Source organism: Rousettus aegyptiacus, unplaced genomic scaffold (assembly GCF_014176215.1).
Source record: "Rousettus aegyptiacus isolate mRouAeg1 unplaced genomic scaffold, mRouAeg1.p scaffold_m13_p_6, whole genome shotgun sequence".
In the NCBI taxonomy this organism is placed as follows: Eukaryota; Metazoa; Chordata; class Mammalia; order Chiroptera; family Pteropodidae; genus Rousettus; species Rousettus aegyptiacus.
The window spans coordinates 46,674,183-46,690,582 of record NW_023416309.1 but is presented as its reverse complement, the minus strand read 5'-3'; the positions used below and the strand labels follow the sequence as shown (position 1 = coordinate 46,690,582).

General features: G+C 43.9%; 1 protein-coding gene across 2 annotated transcripts in view; it reads right to left on the bottom strand.

Moving 5' to 3' along the window:
• RBM20 (RNA binding motif protein 20) overlaps positions 1–16,400 on the bottom strand; it is a 162,551-nt gene that overhangs the window by 26,225 nt on the left and 119,926 nt on the right. For both annotated transcript variants that reach the window (XM_016145713.2, XM_016145715.2), the window contains exons 6-7: positions 8,446–8,589; positions 5,742–5,873 (exon numbers count right to left, since the gene is read on the bottom strand). In XM_016145713.2, coding sequence (XP_016001199.2) covers positions 5,742–5,873; positions 8,446–8,589 — 276 coding nt within the window. The remainder of the gene's footprint in view (positions 1–5,741; positions 5,874–8,445; positions 8,590–16,400) is intronic.

Genomic DNA, 16,400 nt, shown 5'->3' with positions numbered 1-16,400 from the left:
GATAGGGCATTGGGGTGCTGGTCCTCACACAGCCAGCACCGGCACAGAGCCTGGCATGGAACGGGTACTCCATAATACCCGTTCCAGCATCAATGGCTGGAGAGACGGAGGCGCGGGGTGACAGAGAAACATTAAGACAATCTGCTAAAGCTGTATGCCAGGGCTGGCGGTCACCGGCATTGTGACACCCCTTTGAGGGCCGCAGGTCAGTTCCTCTACTTTCAGTGATAATTCCAAATTGTTGGCATTCTCTGGCCTGAACACTCCACCGGCCGCCGACTGAGAAAGGGACAGAAGCAACCAAAGACTTTTAAATGACAGAATCAACTTCTCACAGCCCTAAGAAAATCCTCTCAGTCTTCCTCGTCGGGCCTGGCCTCGTCCTCCTGTGGTTAAAGGTGTAAAGGGGGCAGGTAAACTAAAGCTGTAATCACCGCAGAAAAGTGAAAATGGGAGAGAAGTGAGTAGGTCTACGAAGACACTCTGGGTACCTTTTTATTGTAGGACATTGCAAACATATGCAAAAGCAGAGAGAATGGTACCTTGAACGCCCACATATCCATGTCCACTGTCAATAATTCTGGCCAATTTTATTTCACCTACACCCCACCACCCCACCCTACGCCCACTGCACAGAGCATTCCGAGGCAAACCTCAGTCACTGCATCTTTTCATCCATTCTGCGATGACACTGATGGGGCCCAACGACCCCACAGGGGGCCATCCGCAGCGCTGACGGTCAACACATCCTGCTGCGTTTAAGACAAGGGTGAGATGCCAAGCCCTATGTGGTCCTAGGGAGGTGCTGGCACCCTCAGAGGGAAGCAGTGCTGCTTGAAAATCTCAGCCCAGGAAGAGTGGCCCCAGCTCTGCCTCCAGCTGACTGCGTCATCTGGGGTCAAGGATCGGTATCTGTGGGAGACTCACTTTCCCCATCTGTAAAGGTGAGATAATGAGGCCCATCTGGCATTCACCAAGCACCTCAGGGCATAGCAGGCTACCTTGATAAAAGCCACAGCGGGCTGGACCAACATAAAAGGAGCTGCTAGAGGGTTTCGTGCCCTCTGACCCCTCCACAGCTAGTTTACGTGCCTCAAGAGTCCTGGAAAGATGCTGAAACCTTCCAGATGAGCCCTGAGCTCGCCAGCCCTGGCCGTTTCCAAGGCTCTACATCTCTTCTCACCTGGCTCCTTCCACCTAGAATGCACCCTTCGTTTAGCTAATCTGCCTCATCATTCAAGGCCCTGCTCGGTAATCCCACCCATCTTTATGCAACCAAATCACAACTGCCTTTTGCCACTGAACTATTAGGAGTTCCTGCACTTACACACTCATGTTTAAATCCTATATAATTTTGCACGAGAATAGCTTGTCTCCCCAGTTAAGAGAGCAAACTCTCCCCAAGTGAGGACCACGTCTTGTATTCACCATAGCTCTCAGCAATACGTCATATGTGGAGAAGACCCTCAATCATCATTTGCTGATTCCACCTTCCTGAGAGCATCATGGACCATTCACGAGACTGCTTCCCTGGGCCAGAGACTCTCCCTGTGGCTAGGAGGCTGGCAACACCAGTTGCTCTGAAACCAAGCCCTCTGCCTCCAGACTGCCTGAGAGCCCCCATCTCACCCAAAATCTACCAAAGGGGACTGAAAACTGCCTGAACAATTCTGATGCAGTGACTAGGAGACAATGGTGTAGATTATTCAAGTTCCCCTCTGTATGTAAGATGCTATGATTCTGGAGGAGTCTCTATAGAACCAGAAAATGATTCAATCTTCTTGTCTGCGGAAAGAAAAACACTCGCTTTTGATTTTTCCTTCAGCTTTCATCTTTCTCATTCACTCCTCACATTTGTTGGACACCTGCTATGTGAAAGGTTCTTCCCTAAATGCCCTGAGGAATAGAACCTCTGCCACAAAGAACGTATGGAGAGATAAGATTACTGGCATGAGGAAACGTTCAAGAGAGGAGACGAGAAGTACCTTAAAATCTCTCCTCCCCGACTTTGCCTGGTGAACAAAAGGTAAAGCTACAAAAGAAAAACCAAGCAAAGTTTGCCCCCACCCCACGTGGTGGCCCCTTTGGCACAGAGACACATAAGGATGCGGTGTTTTGCTGTCTACCTCCCCAGCAGCCATTCTCCCTTCTCCACCCCTGCTCTGAGGATGTAGCTAGCAGGTGACACAGACATGGCCAATCACAGCACGGCCCCCTCTGGCCACAGAGATTGGTTCAGGGAAGGACACGTGTTCTAAGCCAGCCGGATCAGGGTGACTCTCTGGACTTCTGTGGGAGCTACTCAGAAAACTCTGGCTTTCTCTTGTTGAAGGAAAAGAGGATAAGAAGCCAGAGCTGCTGAAGTCAGTGAGGCCATCACGCCACCTAGAGGAGAGAGCCAAAGGCCATCCCAGGGAGACCCCAAAAGCAAAGCCAAGTGAGCAGAAGGAAGAGTGGAGAGAAGCCAAGTCTTGATGACATCACTTGGGCCCTGAATCCAGCCGGGCCTCCAGCCAAGGCTGGATTTTTCATTTACATGAGCCAATAAATTCCTTTTTTTTAAACTTTAGTCACTATGCTTAAATGAGACAAATTTATGTTACCTGCAAAGTCCTAGCTGATGTCACCATAGGAACCATAATATATGCATTACTATGTTAATGAAACATCCTTTGAGATACTTTCACACAGGGGCAGTGAGAGAGCTTGGGGAGCAGGGGACCCTCACTAAAGGTCAGAAAACAGTGTGTTCTAGACCCCTGCTGTTCAAGGTGTGTGCTGAGGACCAGCCGTCAGCATCCCCTGGGAGGCTTGTTAGACACGCAGAATCACAGCCCTGCTCCAGACACACTGAATCAGAAATGTTAACAAGATCTGCACGTTAAAATGTGAGATGCTCTTTTAGAATACTACGTCTGCTGCTTACTGACTAGGTGACTACAGCAAATTACCTGATTTCTCTCTGATTTTTCAGTGGACAATGAAGATCATAATAACGCAATATAGAGATGCAAATATAGTGCGAAACCAAAACCGTCCTGTTTTAATCATGGCTCTTGCAGTAACTACAGTCTTGGGCACGTTACTGAACTTCTATGAGCTTCAGATTCCTCATCTGTTAAACTGAGATAATAACACCTGTCTAACAGGGCGGATGCTAGGATTACAGGAGAAAATGTATGTAAAGTGCTTGGCACAGTACTTGATCCAGAGTACCAGGATTCAATCAAAGGTACATATTCTTGTTATCATTGTACTTTTATAATTAGTGTTATTATCCACCCTATGTACCTCACAAGGAAGAAAGATTGTGAGGCTCAAAGAGACGATGTATGAAAAAAAAGATGCTTACCACTAAAATTCTAAAGATATAGTCCTTTACTGATCTGGAAACTGAGGCTCACAGAGATGAAGCAACTTGTCCAAGCTCATCAAGCAGGAAGGGGTAGAGCCTAGGTTGGCACCGCTACCCTCCAACTTGGCACAGGTCACAAGGCTGTGGATGGCTCTGTCTTTACCTGTGCTCCCTCCGCAAGCTTGCTACCTCCACACCCACAGTACCGACCTAGTTCCCACCCACAGTGGGCACAACATTTGCTGAATGCGAATCTGGACCATAGGACCTCTGAAAGAACCCTCGGTTTTTGCACCGCCCCAAACTATCTCCCTTGGTAAGGTACTGCAGCGCCTAGTACCTGAATTTAAGAAGCTGAGGATGGTTATTAATCCTAATTAGAACTTACAACAACATTTCATTTGGAGACCAAAGCTCCAAAGAGAATTCAGTGCAGAAATTCAATTCTAGCCCCCGGGGAGAATCAGAACGGGAACTTTGGCTGGGTACAGAATGGGGTGGGACCTTGCACTTGTCGGAGAAAAGCCCCATGCTCTCATTAGTGAGAAAAAAAAAATGCCAGGTTCTGCCAGAACTGTTGGCAAAGGAACCTCAACAGCAGCACTGCAAGCAAAGCGGAATCAGAGCTTTGGCAACAGGTTGACATATGACCAATTTACATACACAGATTTGTGAGAACTAGTCCTGTCCAGAAACAGCCACTCAGCCTTTGTCTTCTGGCTTCAACCCTGAAGGCAGATTGAGGGCTTTGGGACTTAAACAAAATGGACCCTAAGTAAATGTGGAATGAGCAGAAGTGACCTAGAACATCTCTATTAAATGGGACAGCAGTAAAGTACAAGATAACAAGGGAGATTTAAACACAAATATAGGATTAATTACAATAAATCCAAATGGACTAAGTGATCTAGTTAACTCCTGCAAACCATTAAGAAGACTCATCTAAAAGAGAAACACGGGGAACAATTTGAAAAAAAACTTCCCACCAGAGAAGATCCAAATGAAAGAGCCAATAAGCATATCAAAAAGTGCTCGATCTCAATTAGTTATCAGGAAAATAAAAAATAAAAGTCCGATAGGCTATTATACTCTCCCGGACAGGCAAAAGTTAAAAAGTCAGACCACACAAAACGTTAACAAGAATGTGGACCATGGAAAACTCTCAGACACTACTAGTAGGAGTATAAATTTGGGACAACTAATTTTGAAAATGGCTTGCTATATTATCTAGGAAATTTGCCATGTAATCCAGCAATTCCACTCCTAGTTATGTACACACTCCTAGTTAGTTATACGCTCATATACAGGTGTACCAGGATAACACGTTTGAGAATGTTCACAGCAGCATTGTCCCTAATACTTTAAAACTAGACACACCCTGAATGTCCATCAACAGTTGAATGGATAACTAAATTTATTGTCACACAATGGAAACTTATACAGCAATGAAAATAAACAGACACACTCAACATGGATGGCATCATGTTGAATGAAAGAAGCCAGACATGAAAGAACACAGATAGTACGATTCCATTCATATAAAGTTCAAAGATAGGCAAAACAAAACTTACTGTTAAAGAAGGCAGAAATGGGGGTGGGACTACAAGTTAAAGCAAGGAAATGATCATCCGTACAGTCAGCAGAGTGCAGAGGGGGGTGCTAAGCATGAGGAGGGCCTCAGAGGGGTTTCGGGGTGCTGTCGGTGTCCTATTTATTGACTTTGGTGGTGGTTTTATGGAACTTATGGGGTTTCACCTGTTATTGCTTTTTAAACTGTATAATACACAATTACTCACTTTTCTGTATGTACACTGTACTTCATAATAAAACAAAATAAAACACACCAAAAAGAAAAGAAATAAAGAGGAAACAAATGTAGAACAAGCTAAAACAAAAATAAAAGTCCTGTTTGGAATGATTTGAATTCACTTGAGCTCTGATGGTGGCCAATTTAGCCATGTATTGCTTAGAAGGATTTCTATGGGGCTGAAGACATCAATATAGAGGATGGAGGAAAAAATAAGAGATCAAGGCAGGTGACTAAGGAAGAAAGTTACTGAAGACCTGTATGAGGAGAGAAGGTCATATTCAGGGCCGATGCCTGGAACTCCCACCTCTGGAAAGCAGCCACCTTTCCCTCCTTACTTCATCCTCCAAGACTTCCCCTGTAAATCCCATGGGCCTCAGGTAGTTAGTCATCTTGTCTCAGGCATCCCTTTGCATTCTGTACTTGCATCAATGAGCACTTTTCTTGCTATGTTATAATGGTTTGCCTTTCCACGTGACATCCTCAAAGGAAGTGGGTAATTTTTGGATCTCTTCCTATTCTCTCTTTCCTGATAAGACTTTCAACTGAAATGACTGAACAAATAAGAGAATGTTTTACCTTCAGCTGCAACTCCTTGTATCTCTTGGACATCCGAATGAGCAACTTCTCACCGTTGATCATAGCAGATTTTTCTTGGTAATACTGAACCATGGCCTGGGCAGCTTCTGTGTAAGCCATCTCTAAAAAGGCCTAGGAAAGACAGGAAGGACCTACATTGGACTTGACTTGCATGGTCTTAAAATTCAGTACAAGGTGTGATTCCATGTATTTGAAGTTCTAGAGTACATAAAACGAATTGATGGCGATAGAAGTCAGAGTTGAGCATCCCTCTGGGGTGGGGCGGGGTGGGGTATTGACTGGGAAGGGGGATAAGGTTCTCGAAAGGTTCTGTATCTTGATCTGCGTGGTAATTACATGGGCGTACACATGTAAAAAATTAATGTAGTTGTGCAATTAAGATGAGTGCACTTTAGAGTATGTATTTTATACCTCAATAAAAAGAAAAAAAAATCAGTACAAGAAAGAGCTCTCTTTGATCCCATCTGTTCAAAGAGACCTACTTATTGACTTCACCAAAAGAGCTCATTATAAGATGGCCCCCCCCTCTTGATCTCCATGGTTACCAAACATTACTCTTAATTATGTATGTCCATCCTGGGCTACGTCATGCCACAGGAGCCCCTCTGGGATGGGAGGGTCCATTAAACCACAGTTTCCCAGGGGAGAGGTGCACAGGGGAGGGTGAGTTTATTGCACAAGTGACCTTGGGTGGATCCCTGCAAAATTCGTTACTTAGTGGTGGCAACAGCAGAAGACAGGGACACAAATCCTGGGTAGCTGAGCTCTCACTTTCTTGGCAAAGAAAGAAATATACTAAAAAAAAAAATCCCAAGTGCTTCCTAGGCTTGAAAGAAGGTCACGTCTCTGTAGTTAAAGAGAAAGGAAAACCCTGTTATGTTTCCACAGCATTTTCCCTCTTTATTTCACTGTTCTGATTTTTAAAAATAACGACTTACAAAGAAACGTTCTTTGTCATTCAATTGGTGCCTGTGGAGACTGTCTAAGTAGACGATGTTGACTAATCGGTCCGTTTTCCTATAGCTGCCGTGGCGGTTTCATTACTGTTACTGTTTCTGAGATTTGTTTGATTTGTACTGATCTGGTTCCTCCACGTTGAGGGGGCCCTTACTGTAAACGCCTCCCCGCCCCCATTTCCTCGAAGAAGCTCATCTTCCCTTCTTCCCTCACATTTGTTTTTGAATTTCAGATATGCTTTTCTCCATGCTGTCACAGTCATGGCAGAAATGTGGGAGACTAAGAAGTCAAGGTCACATAGAGTTTTATTCAAATTCTGCCACCCGGCTTTCTAAGTGACTCTGTTCATGTAAGCGTTTTAGCACCTCGACTTCTCAACTGCCAAATGCGAATATTAATTCAGTGAATCTCACCACATTAATGTTGCAAGCTGAATTTGGGACATTTACCCAAAATAGAATTCTGAGAAGCAGGAACAAAGAGACAGAGCAATTTAAGCCCAGTTTAGTGGAGAAGACTACTGATGATCCAATGTGGCTGTGAGTCTCTGAAGTTTATGCCTTAATTAAGAAAAGAATTTCTCCTGTGCCTGTTCCTCTGTAAAAATATATTTATTAACAGTAAAACGCAAAATATTCTTATTTCTGATCATTCTCAGTATAAATTCCCCCCTTTGATGCTAGAAATGAAGACAAACACATGAACTCCCAAAAGGACTCAATCCCCACAGGTTAAGAATTCTTAGTTCCTTAGACTTACCAAGCGCCCATTAATTCCCATCTAGTCTCCCGCTGTGAGACCACAGCCTCGCCTTGGATGCTAACACCAAGGATCAGTGAAAATATCTGTTTCCAGTCGATTGTTGGCAGGTTCCAAATCCAGGCCTCAGCGGTGAGAAACTTAGAACCGTAAGGCTGGAGCGTTAGCTGGGGAGTTGGTGACAGAGTGAAAAGGCTCAAATCCATGGATTTCTATGCTGGGGGCCAGTTAGCTTTCCTGTTCCAATGAACACCTCATTCCAAAGCACCTCCTCACCTCTAGGCAACTCACAAAGGCCTGTCTGAAGCCATCACGAGATGGGTAAAGTAAAACAAGGGGATTAAAACACCACCATCACCAAAAACCTCTGTGCTGTTCCAATGGGAGTCAGCTGGGCATTACCTCTTGATGTTAAGAACAGCTTCTTGTGGTACATACATCTACAATGAAATGTTACTCAGCCATAAGAAGAGATGAAATACTGCCATTTGCGACAACATAGATGGACCTTGAGATAATCATGCTAGGCGCAATAAGCCAGACAGAAAAAAGTTGAAAATCACATGACATCACTTATATGTGGGATATAAACCCAAAAGCAACAAATGAACAGGACAAACAAACAGAGACTCATGGACGTGGACTATAGACTAGTGGTTACCAGAGGGTAGGGGGTGGGGGAGGAGTGGGGAGGTAGTCGGGGTCAAATACGTGGTGACAGAAAGAAATCTTACTATGGGAGGTGAACACACAGTGTAAATCTATATATGCCTTACTGTTAAAGTGTACAGCTGAAACGTATTGGATTTCATGAGCCAATGCTACCATAATGAATTAATTAATTAATTAATTAATTAAAAAAAAGAGAAGAACTTCTTAAAAAAACAAACAAAACAATGTATATCATTTCCTTCCACCAATGTGTGATATACCCAGCATGCAGCATTGTGAAAGCGCCCAGCCCTACCTGATTGGTAGACTTCATGAGGATGTAGTTCGTGACCTTTCCGAAGGGCAGACCCAGGTTAATGACGTCATTCTCAGTGCAGCTTCCTTCAGGGAGATTGCAGATGTGCACCACGCGGCCAGCGCCCAGTTTCCGCTGTGCAAACTAGCGGAAACGAAGAACAGTGGCTGGTCTTTATTCCGGGTATGTTCCTAATGGCTATCTTCCCCCAAATAATGATTGCAAAACTATAATTTACAAAATTAATGCAGAAAGAGAATCCATTCATGAACACATATGAAAACGTTGATTTAACGCCATCTCTATGCAAAAAAGATTCACAACATTTTTAATGAACAATCATACCCAGGGCTGTTGAAAATACAAGGAGATGGGCGTATGTTGCGGGTGGGAGGTATCTACGATCTTTTGAGAATATACTTTAGCAATATTTAATAAAACTTAAAATATACATAGTCCATGATCCTGCCAACTCACTTTTGGAAATCTACCCTACAGAAATAAATGTACCAATATGTAAATAATTAGATACAAGGACATTTGTTGCAGTAATTTATCAGGCAGCAAAAAATTTTGAAAACTGCCCGGCTGTCCAAAAACAGGGGAATGACTGAATAAGCGACGATTCAAGCATGCCATGGAAAACTACACAGCCATTAAAAGGAGGAGGTAGATGAGCTGATAGGAAGTCATTTTTAAGGTAGAGTAAGTTAAAAACAGGTTGCCGAGTCACGTGTAGTATGATGTCATTTTTGTAAAACGAAACAAAAAATCGAACATATGTGAAGAGATAGATAACGCAAATGCTGTAATTTTGACAATTATTGGAGTTGGAGAATAGGTAATACAGGGGTTACTGATACTAGTCTCTACTGTTCTGTCCTTTTGAAACTTTTCCCAAAGAGAAAAATTTAAAAGATATCAGCACAGAAGAGGAAGGTGTGGGAGGATACATCTCAACTTGTCAACACTAGCTATCTTCAAAGAACAGAGCTAGAAGGGAGGAGAGGGAGAGAGATGTAACCTTTTTCTTACATACCTCATATCATTTGACTTACAATTTTAAAAAATCCCAATAAAGGAAAAAAAAAAAGAACATAGAAAGAATTTAATTCACAGACATAGACATTCACAGTAACAACCTGTGGTTTAGGACAGTGGCTTTCAAAACTTGGTTGGCCTTTGAATCCTTCCTCCGAACAAAAGCTTGCTCACCAGCCCAATATATTCAACACATAAGAGGAGCTGCTCTAGACAAATCCTGGGGTCCAGCACCCTGCTGCCGCCTCCAGATGGGAGGGGCCCAAAGACACCTCTACGGACCACAGTTTGGAAGCCAAGAGCTGGGCCTGATCGAAGCTTCCGGAGAAGGAAGTGCGTGTGGCCCGTGAAAACCTTAATCGGCCTGGAGTCTCCAGGAGGTTCAAGAATTAGTAACCATAAGACAACCCAACCTGGAGAGAAGGATACAATTTTTCAAACCCAAAATACATTCTAATAGCATAGCCTACATTTGCATAATCACTATTTTCTAAAATAAAGTCGACTTCAACATCTAATTACATTTGACGTGGGTCCAGCTCTGCTAAAGTAATACGGAAGGAGAGTCTGAGGTCCCACCCCTAACAAGAGCTAATAATTGGGTCATTCTGCCGTGAAAAGCCCTCACTCGTCTCATCTGGGCTGAGGATAATTAAAGTTTATAAGAATTTCCTTTTATGGTTCAACCCTAACTGTAGAAACCCAAGTGTCCCTTTCAGACCTCCCCAGCTGCAATGTCCGGAGGTCAAACACTTTCTCAAAGGACAAAGGGACTCAGTGTGTGGCCCAGGTGGCTCTCAGGGTCCTCCAGGGATGACAGGAGCAGGGCCTGTGCCTTATGTTAACATGAGTGGTCCACATAAAAACAGAGACCCAGCTGAACTCTGAGACAAGGCAACGTGGTTGGTCCTCTGAGTTCATCAGCAGGAGGGCTGAGGCTGGACACTCTGCTCGGCGCCTCTTAGTGGGGCACGTTTATGCCACATGTGACTTTGCTGTGGTTGGCCTGGGCTCATGTATGCTTGGGCAACAGAGTGGTTCTGGGCTGATTCCTGCTCTGCTCCTTGCCTGTCCAGTTGCCTAGTGAGTAGGTACGAGGGCCAATGCCTCTCTCATTGTCTCCTCCAGACTGAAAAAGCAACTCAAGAGGCTTTTATTCAAGTGTGAGAGCAGCAAAAGCTGCTATGGGGCGGTGGAACATGCCTCCTGGAGAATAAACACTCACAGCTGCCAGTCACCAAGGAGCGAGATGAGTTCACGTTGCAGACCTTGTTAGAGAAGCCCTAGAATGAATAGGTCTCAAGGTTTTCACTCAAATTTTAAATTCAAAACACGTTCTATGCATGCATTTTTTTCTCCTAAGACTTTAAATCAGAAATAGATGCTGGATTTTATGGATTCTCTTGTTAAGATAATCACAAGACCTCTGGTATTCTTTCCAGCTAATGATGTTCATTAGGAGCTTCCCAAGTGGAACTACAAATGGGCTCAGGTCTGCCAGATATTGCTGTGGAGGCCAACTTGCTCCAGCGACCACGAGCAGCTTCTTCAGTTAACCCATTTATCATCGTCTAAGTAAGCCAGGAAATGAAAATCTTGAGAACTGAAAATCCTAAGGGTTGCTGTGTCCAGGTTTTGCTTTGTGTTGTGTCCGGCTTCAGAGCACATGAAATATCCCATCCAGTTAGAAAGTTTTTTTTTTTATGCGCTCCAGGCATGGCTCATTTTATTGCACTTTGCACATACTGTGTCTTTGACAAAGTGAAGGCAGATGCTCCACCAGCGAAAAGATTATGACTCACTGAAGGCTCTGATGATAGCATTTTTTTAAGCAATGAAGTATTTTTAAATTAAGGTACATACACTGTTTTTTAGACATAATGCTACTGCACACTTCATAGACTACGGTATACTGTAAACATAAGTTTTACATGTACTGGGAAACCAAAAAAATTCATGTGACTCGCTTTATTGCAATATTCGCTTTATTGTGGTGGTCTGGAACAAAACCCACAATCTCTCCAAGGTATGCCTGCATGTTCTTTGCAAGTATTTGATTTAGGAAAGTTCAGTCTGCATTCTTTTCTGTCATTGATCTAAAATACCTTTTTGTTCAACTCAAGCAGGTTCGAAATCATATTTGATTATTCATAGAAGGTATAGGTTTATATGTATAATCCCTCCAACCTGTTCTCGAACATTTTATATAAACATGGCTATCATTTGCCTTGTAACCTATGGGAGATCTGAATGCTGAGGAAGAAAAGGAGGGAGGGAGGAAAGTGGAAAGGTAAGAGGAAGGGATAATGTCATTTTTAGTGGGACATCTAGAGTAAAATTTGTTCACTTGGGGGTACAGACCACACTGAGTGCCTTCGAGCAGCAGCATGATACTGTACGCTATTCCCAACCTGAATTCTCTAATAAGTCCTGAAGGGTCTTTGGAGGTAATAATATTCAAGGGAAGGTCATTATTTTTGACATTTAAAAAAAATCTGAGTTGAGATCATACTTTGAGTCTTGATTCTATCAATATGTTCACCCTGGTTAGATCTTAGGCTGATTAGCAAGTCTGATTGGTGTGTCTGTAATTCTCACCAATAAAAATGGGTAACTAGCTAATTACTCACTAATATAAGTACTTTGGCAGGTTGGGTGTTTTTCCAAACACAGGATGCAGAACAGTGGCTGCTTGGGGTAAATAATTAAAAGGGGTTTGGGCTGTAAAAAGATTGGACTTTCTGATGTAATGGAAAAAACAAGCCTAGAAGACAGAGGACCTGGATTCAAGTCCCATCTCGGCCACTGATTAGGTAGGTGACAAGGACAAACTAGTTCTTCTTTCTGGGCCTTAGTTTCTCAGTGTCCGGAATGAGGGAGGTAGCCTATTGTCTAAAGTCCTTTCTAGATGTAAAATACCCATGCTATGTAGCTCTAAGTTCTAAAATTCCACTCTGCCCAGAAGCCTTACCAAGCTAAGATCCAGGATGAAGATAACTTTCCAGGATGTGGGACATAAACAGTGTCTTTCCCACTCCGGTCCCAATGAGTGTAATGTTTGTCCCTCCCTATGTGATCGTCTGTTTCAGCATGCATATGTTCATCTTTCAGACACACCTGTGTGTACTGGTGGCAGTTGCATCTTTACAGGACTAAAGGTAAGCCCCAAGCAGTGAGGACCTTGCTGATAAGCTCTGGCGCTCCCTGAATGACTCTGCATCCACACTGCCTAGAAGGGTTGAGGTGATATGCTGAGATGAACTAAGGACACACGAGCCTGGTGCCTCTCTGATGACGGACACACATCATGGATGTGCCAGGGCAACGGGGACATCGGATAGACTTGGATCTGTACCTGCTCCCCAGTGACTAACCATGGGCAAGTTACCGAATTTCTCCAAGCCTGGGTTTGCTTGTCTATAAAACAGGGAGAATAAAAATGGATTCCATGGAACTGTTTAGAAGAAAAAAAAAAAAAAGCCACAATATATATATATAAAGTGTGTGAGTGCAATGCCTGGCACCCAGCAGCCTCTGATAAATGTTTGTCTCCTTTCCTCCAACAGTTAAAGGATGTTCTATGAGGACCTTAGACTGGGGGTGGGGGGATGTGACTGTACTATGATCATTTAAGAGAAAGTCTGGGTTCTTAGGAAATTCCTACTGACATAGTTAGGGGTGAAAAGGTGCGATGTCTCCGATGGTTCGAGAAAAAAAAACAGGCAAAAACACAATTAGATAGATAGATAATAGAGAGATGGGTGAGCAGATGGACGGATGAGTGGATGATTAGACAGACAGATAGAGATGGTTGGACAGTTTGACAATAGAGGGAGAGAGATGCACACGGAGAGACAGAAAGAAACACAGAGAATGATAAACGGGCCAAAATGTAAAGGAATAATGAATCTGGCCAAAAGGTATATGAATGTTCCTTATACCTTTCTTGCAACTTCTCTGTAAGTCTGAATTACATTAAAATTAAAAGTTACCAAAATACGCTTTAAAAGCTGTGCTCTGCGGCAGAGGAGTAGATGGGCTCAGAGAGAATCACAAGACCTTGCCAACTTGAATTTTTGGTGTGAGGTGTTGATGGGCCCCGTTAACATCTCACCCACTGCTCTGCCTGCCGAGTTTCTGGGAGGCACACATGTGACAGGTGCATTTGAAATTTCCCAGCCCAAGGTCAAATCTCTAACAGAGCTAAGGTGTCAGGGGTTGTAACCAAAGCCCTTATTACTAACCTGAAGGGACAGTCATCCCTCCCCAGCCTGGAGGACACCTCAAGCCAGCTCAGGCCTGGATAAGCCCCATGTAATCATGGGCCCAGGCTGCTCATTCCCCATGCTGTGGTCACTTGTTTAAACCCAGATGCTTCTACTAGTTCATGCGGCTGTGTCCCAGACCTCGCCACTCATCCACAAATTCTTTATAAATGGATGGAAATGTGAAAGGAGCAAACGGACTTGTGTAGAGAGATTCTGAGACCTTTCAATGCCCTCTGATGCAGGTGGGAACAGGCTTTGCAGATGAGTTCAAAGAACAGCCCAGTTCAAATAACCCAGGGTTGCAATAAAAATAGTGCTTAGGGCAATAGGCCTGCGGGGTGAGAGAAGTCTCTCAAAGTGCTTTCTAGAGCTGCAAATATAGATTCATTCGGTCTTTAATAAAAAACTTCTGTGCTCCAGCCTGATCTCCTTTAGGTGTGACCTAATTTCATCTGGCACACAGTCTGCGGGCCTCTGCTGGTTCTCTGCTAAAGACACCTGATGACAGTCACAAGGCAAATGTTCATTCCCCACAGTCTTGCTTTTGAACGTTATCGTGCGGATAGCAGACGGGCGTGGGTTCCTGTGTGCATCTCAGAGGACAGACACAGAGGTATCTATTGACGCTTTCAAATATTTTATAAAGCATATTAGCTTTGACTTAGAGTAAATCTACTTTTATTGATGCCAGACTTGCCTACAGGCCTCGGGGTGGTTCCCACTGCTGAGCAATTTTAATATGCCTGTAAACTTTAGAGTCATGGAATCTCGGAGGTCATCTGGTGCATCACTGACGCCTGAAAGAAGGAACTTAATCCGTGGGCAATGAAGTAGTGGTAGATTTGCGATTACAACTCAGGTCTCGCTGAAACATCGAATAATCACAGACTTGATACATTGTGCTAAATACATAGGGTAGATGTTGGATGCATGAAGATGTCTAGAAATCAATTACGGTACGCATTGTGAGCTTATGCTAAGTGAAAAAACGCAAGTGGTACAACAGATTATATGATGTTCTCTGATTTTTGCAAAAATATATACTTTTAATAATTAAACATACTCATGTACACTAGTTAGAGGTACACAGAGCAAAAGACATCTACCGTCGGTTTTCTCTGCAGGGTTCGATTTTCTATTTTTTTGTGTTTCTGTTACTGTTTGAATTTGTTACACAGTGTATACTATGTTTGCGACAAGAAAAAATAAACAATTTTTACAAAGAAAAGGGAAAAAACCCCAGAAAACAAAACCCTCCCACATCTTCTATTCCTGGCTCTTTGCTCTCTTTAAAAATGCATGAGGTCCCCCCCCACCCCTCCCCCACCCCCCCGTGGAGGGGACAGGAATGAGGACAGAGCTGGGCTGGTGCGGGAGGGGTGGGAAGTATTCACCATGTCCGTTACTACTCTGTGCTCTCTGCAAGTCCAGAGACCACAGTGCTCTGAACCACGAACCTGGAAGGCCAGAGTGGATGAACGGTTGTTTTAGAAACAGCCAGCAATCTAAGGGGCAACCTATGGCTTAAACCTGTAGCCCTCCATACACATGTAAGATTCTCTATGCCTCAGTTTCCTTATTTATACAAGTTTCCTGGTACACAGGGTCCTGGTGAGAAGAAACCATAAAAACAGTGTGTATTGTCCCAGGCCAGGGAGGCCCACCTGCGGCGCCAACAGTAAATAAACCCCCAAGTGGCTGTGAAAACTTCAAGGCGGTTCAATGGGGACAGTCAGCAGGCCAAGTACATCTTGAACAGACACAAGAAAACTATTTACAGCACGAGGAGGCCCTGCAGGGCCTGTTCAAGAAACCTGATTACTCTGTTTATGATGACTCTGTCAGCCAAGGAGCAAGTGCCTGTGAACGTGAGCATGCTCTCCCAGAATCCCAGGGTAGGAGGGGACAAACACAGCCCACGACTGTCAATTCAGCGTCCCATTTCTGTCAATTGTAAACATGGAAACAAAAGGCTCACACTCCCACAGAGTTGGGACTAGTGTAAATTTAGCCGCCAAGCCCAGGCTTGGTGGAGGTGGTAGATGGGATCTGCAATCATTTTAGATCGTGTAGCAGTTCCGAGACCTTCTGAAGTCTCACCCCCAGAGGGCTGGGTCCCTGCGTACTCTTGCTTAAAAATGGGGCACATTAGAAGCAGGGTCCTCTCTCTGCTCCACCAACAATAGTGATACTACAATGGCGGAGTCTTGGCTGGCCCTCCACAAATGTGTTTCTGAAAAGATGTACATAAGTGAAATTGGACAGAAAAAGCCCAAGCACAGAAACACTTCTGGAGGAAAGTGTGTCAAAGCTTTCGTGGGGTCTCATGGGGGCCAGAGGGAGATAATGGGGAAATTTCAATCTCCCATTAAATATGTCTTCTCAGTTTGAATTTTCACAAAAAGCGAAAATTTTGGAAGCAGAAAAAGCATTAAAATGTATACACATGAGCAGCTCACTGGGCAAGGTGTCCTTTGCTAGTAGAGTCACCACCCCTTGATGTATCCGCTCTCCTTTGGATGCCAGTAATTATAGGCAGAAAAAAAAAATTCTCTAAGGGACTCCTCTACTACATAAAAGAGGCTTGTAAAGTTACCTCTTAGTAGTGGATTAATCAGCCCTTCATTTCTCAGCTTGTCTTCAGAT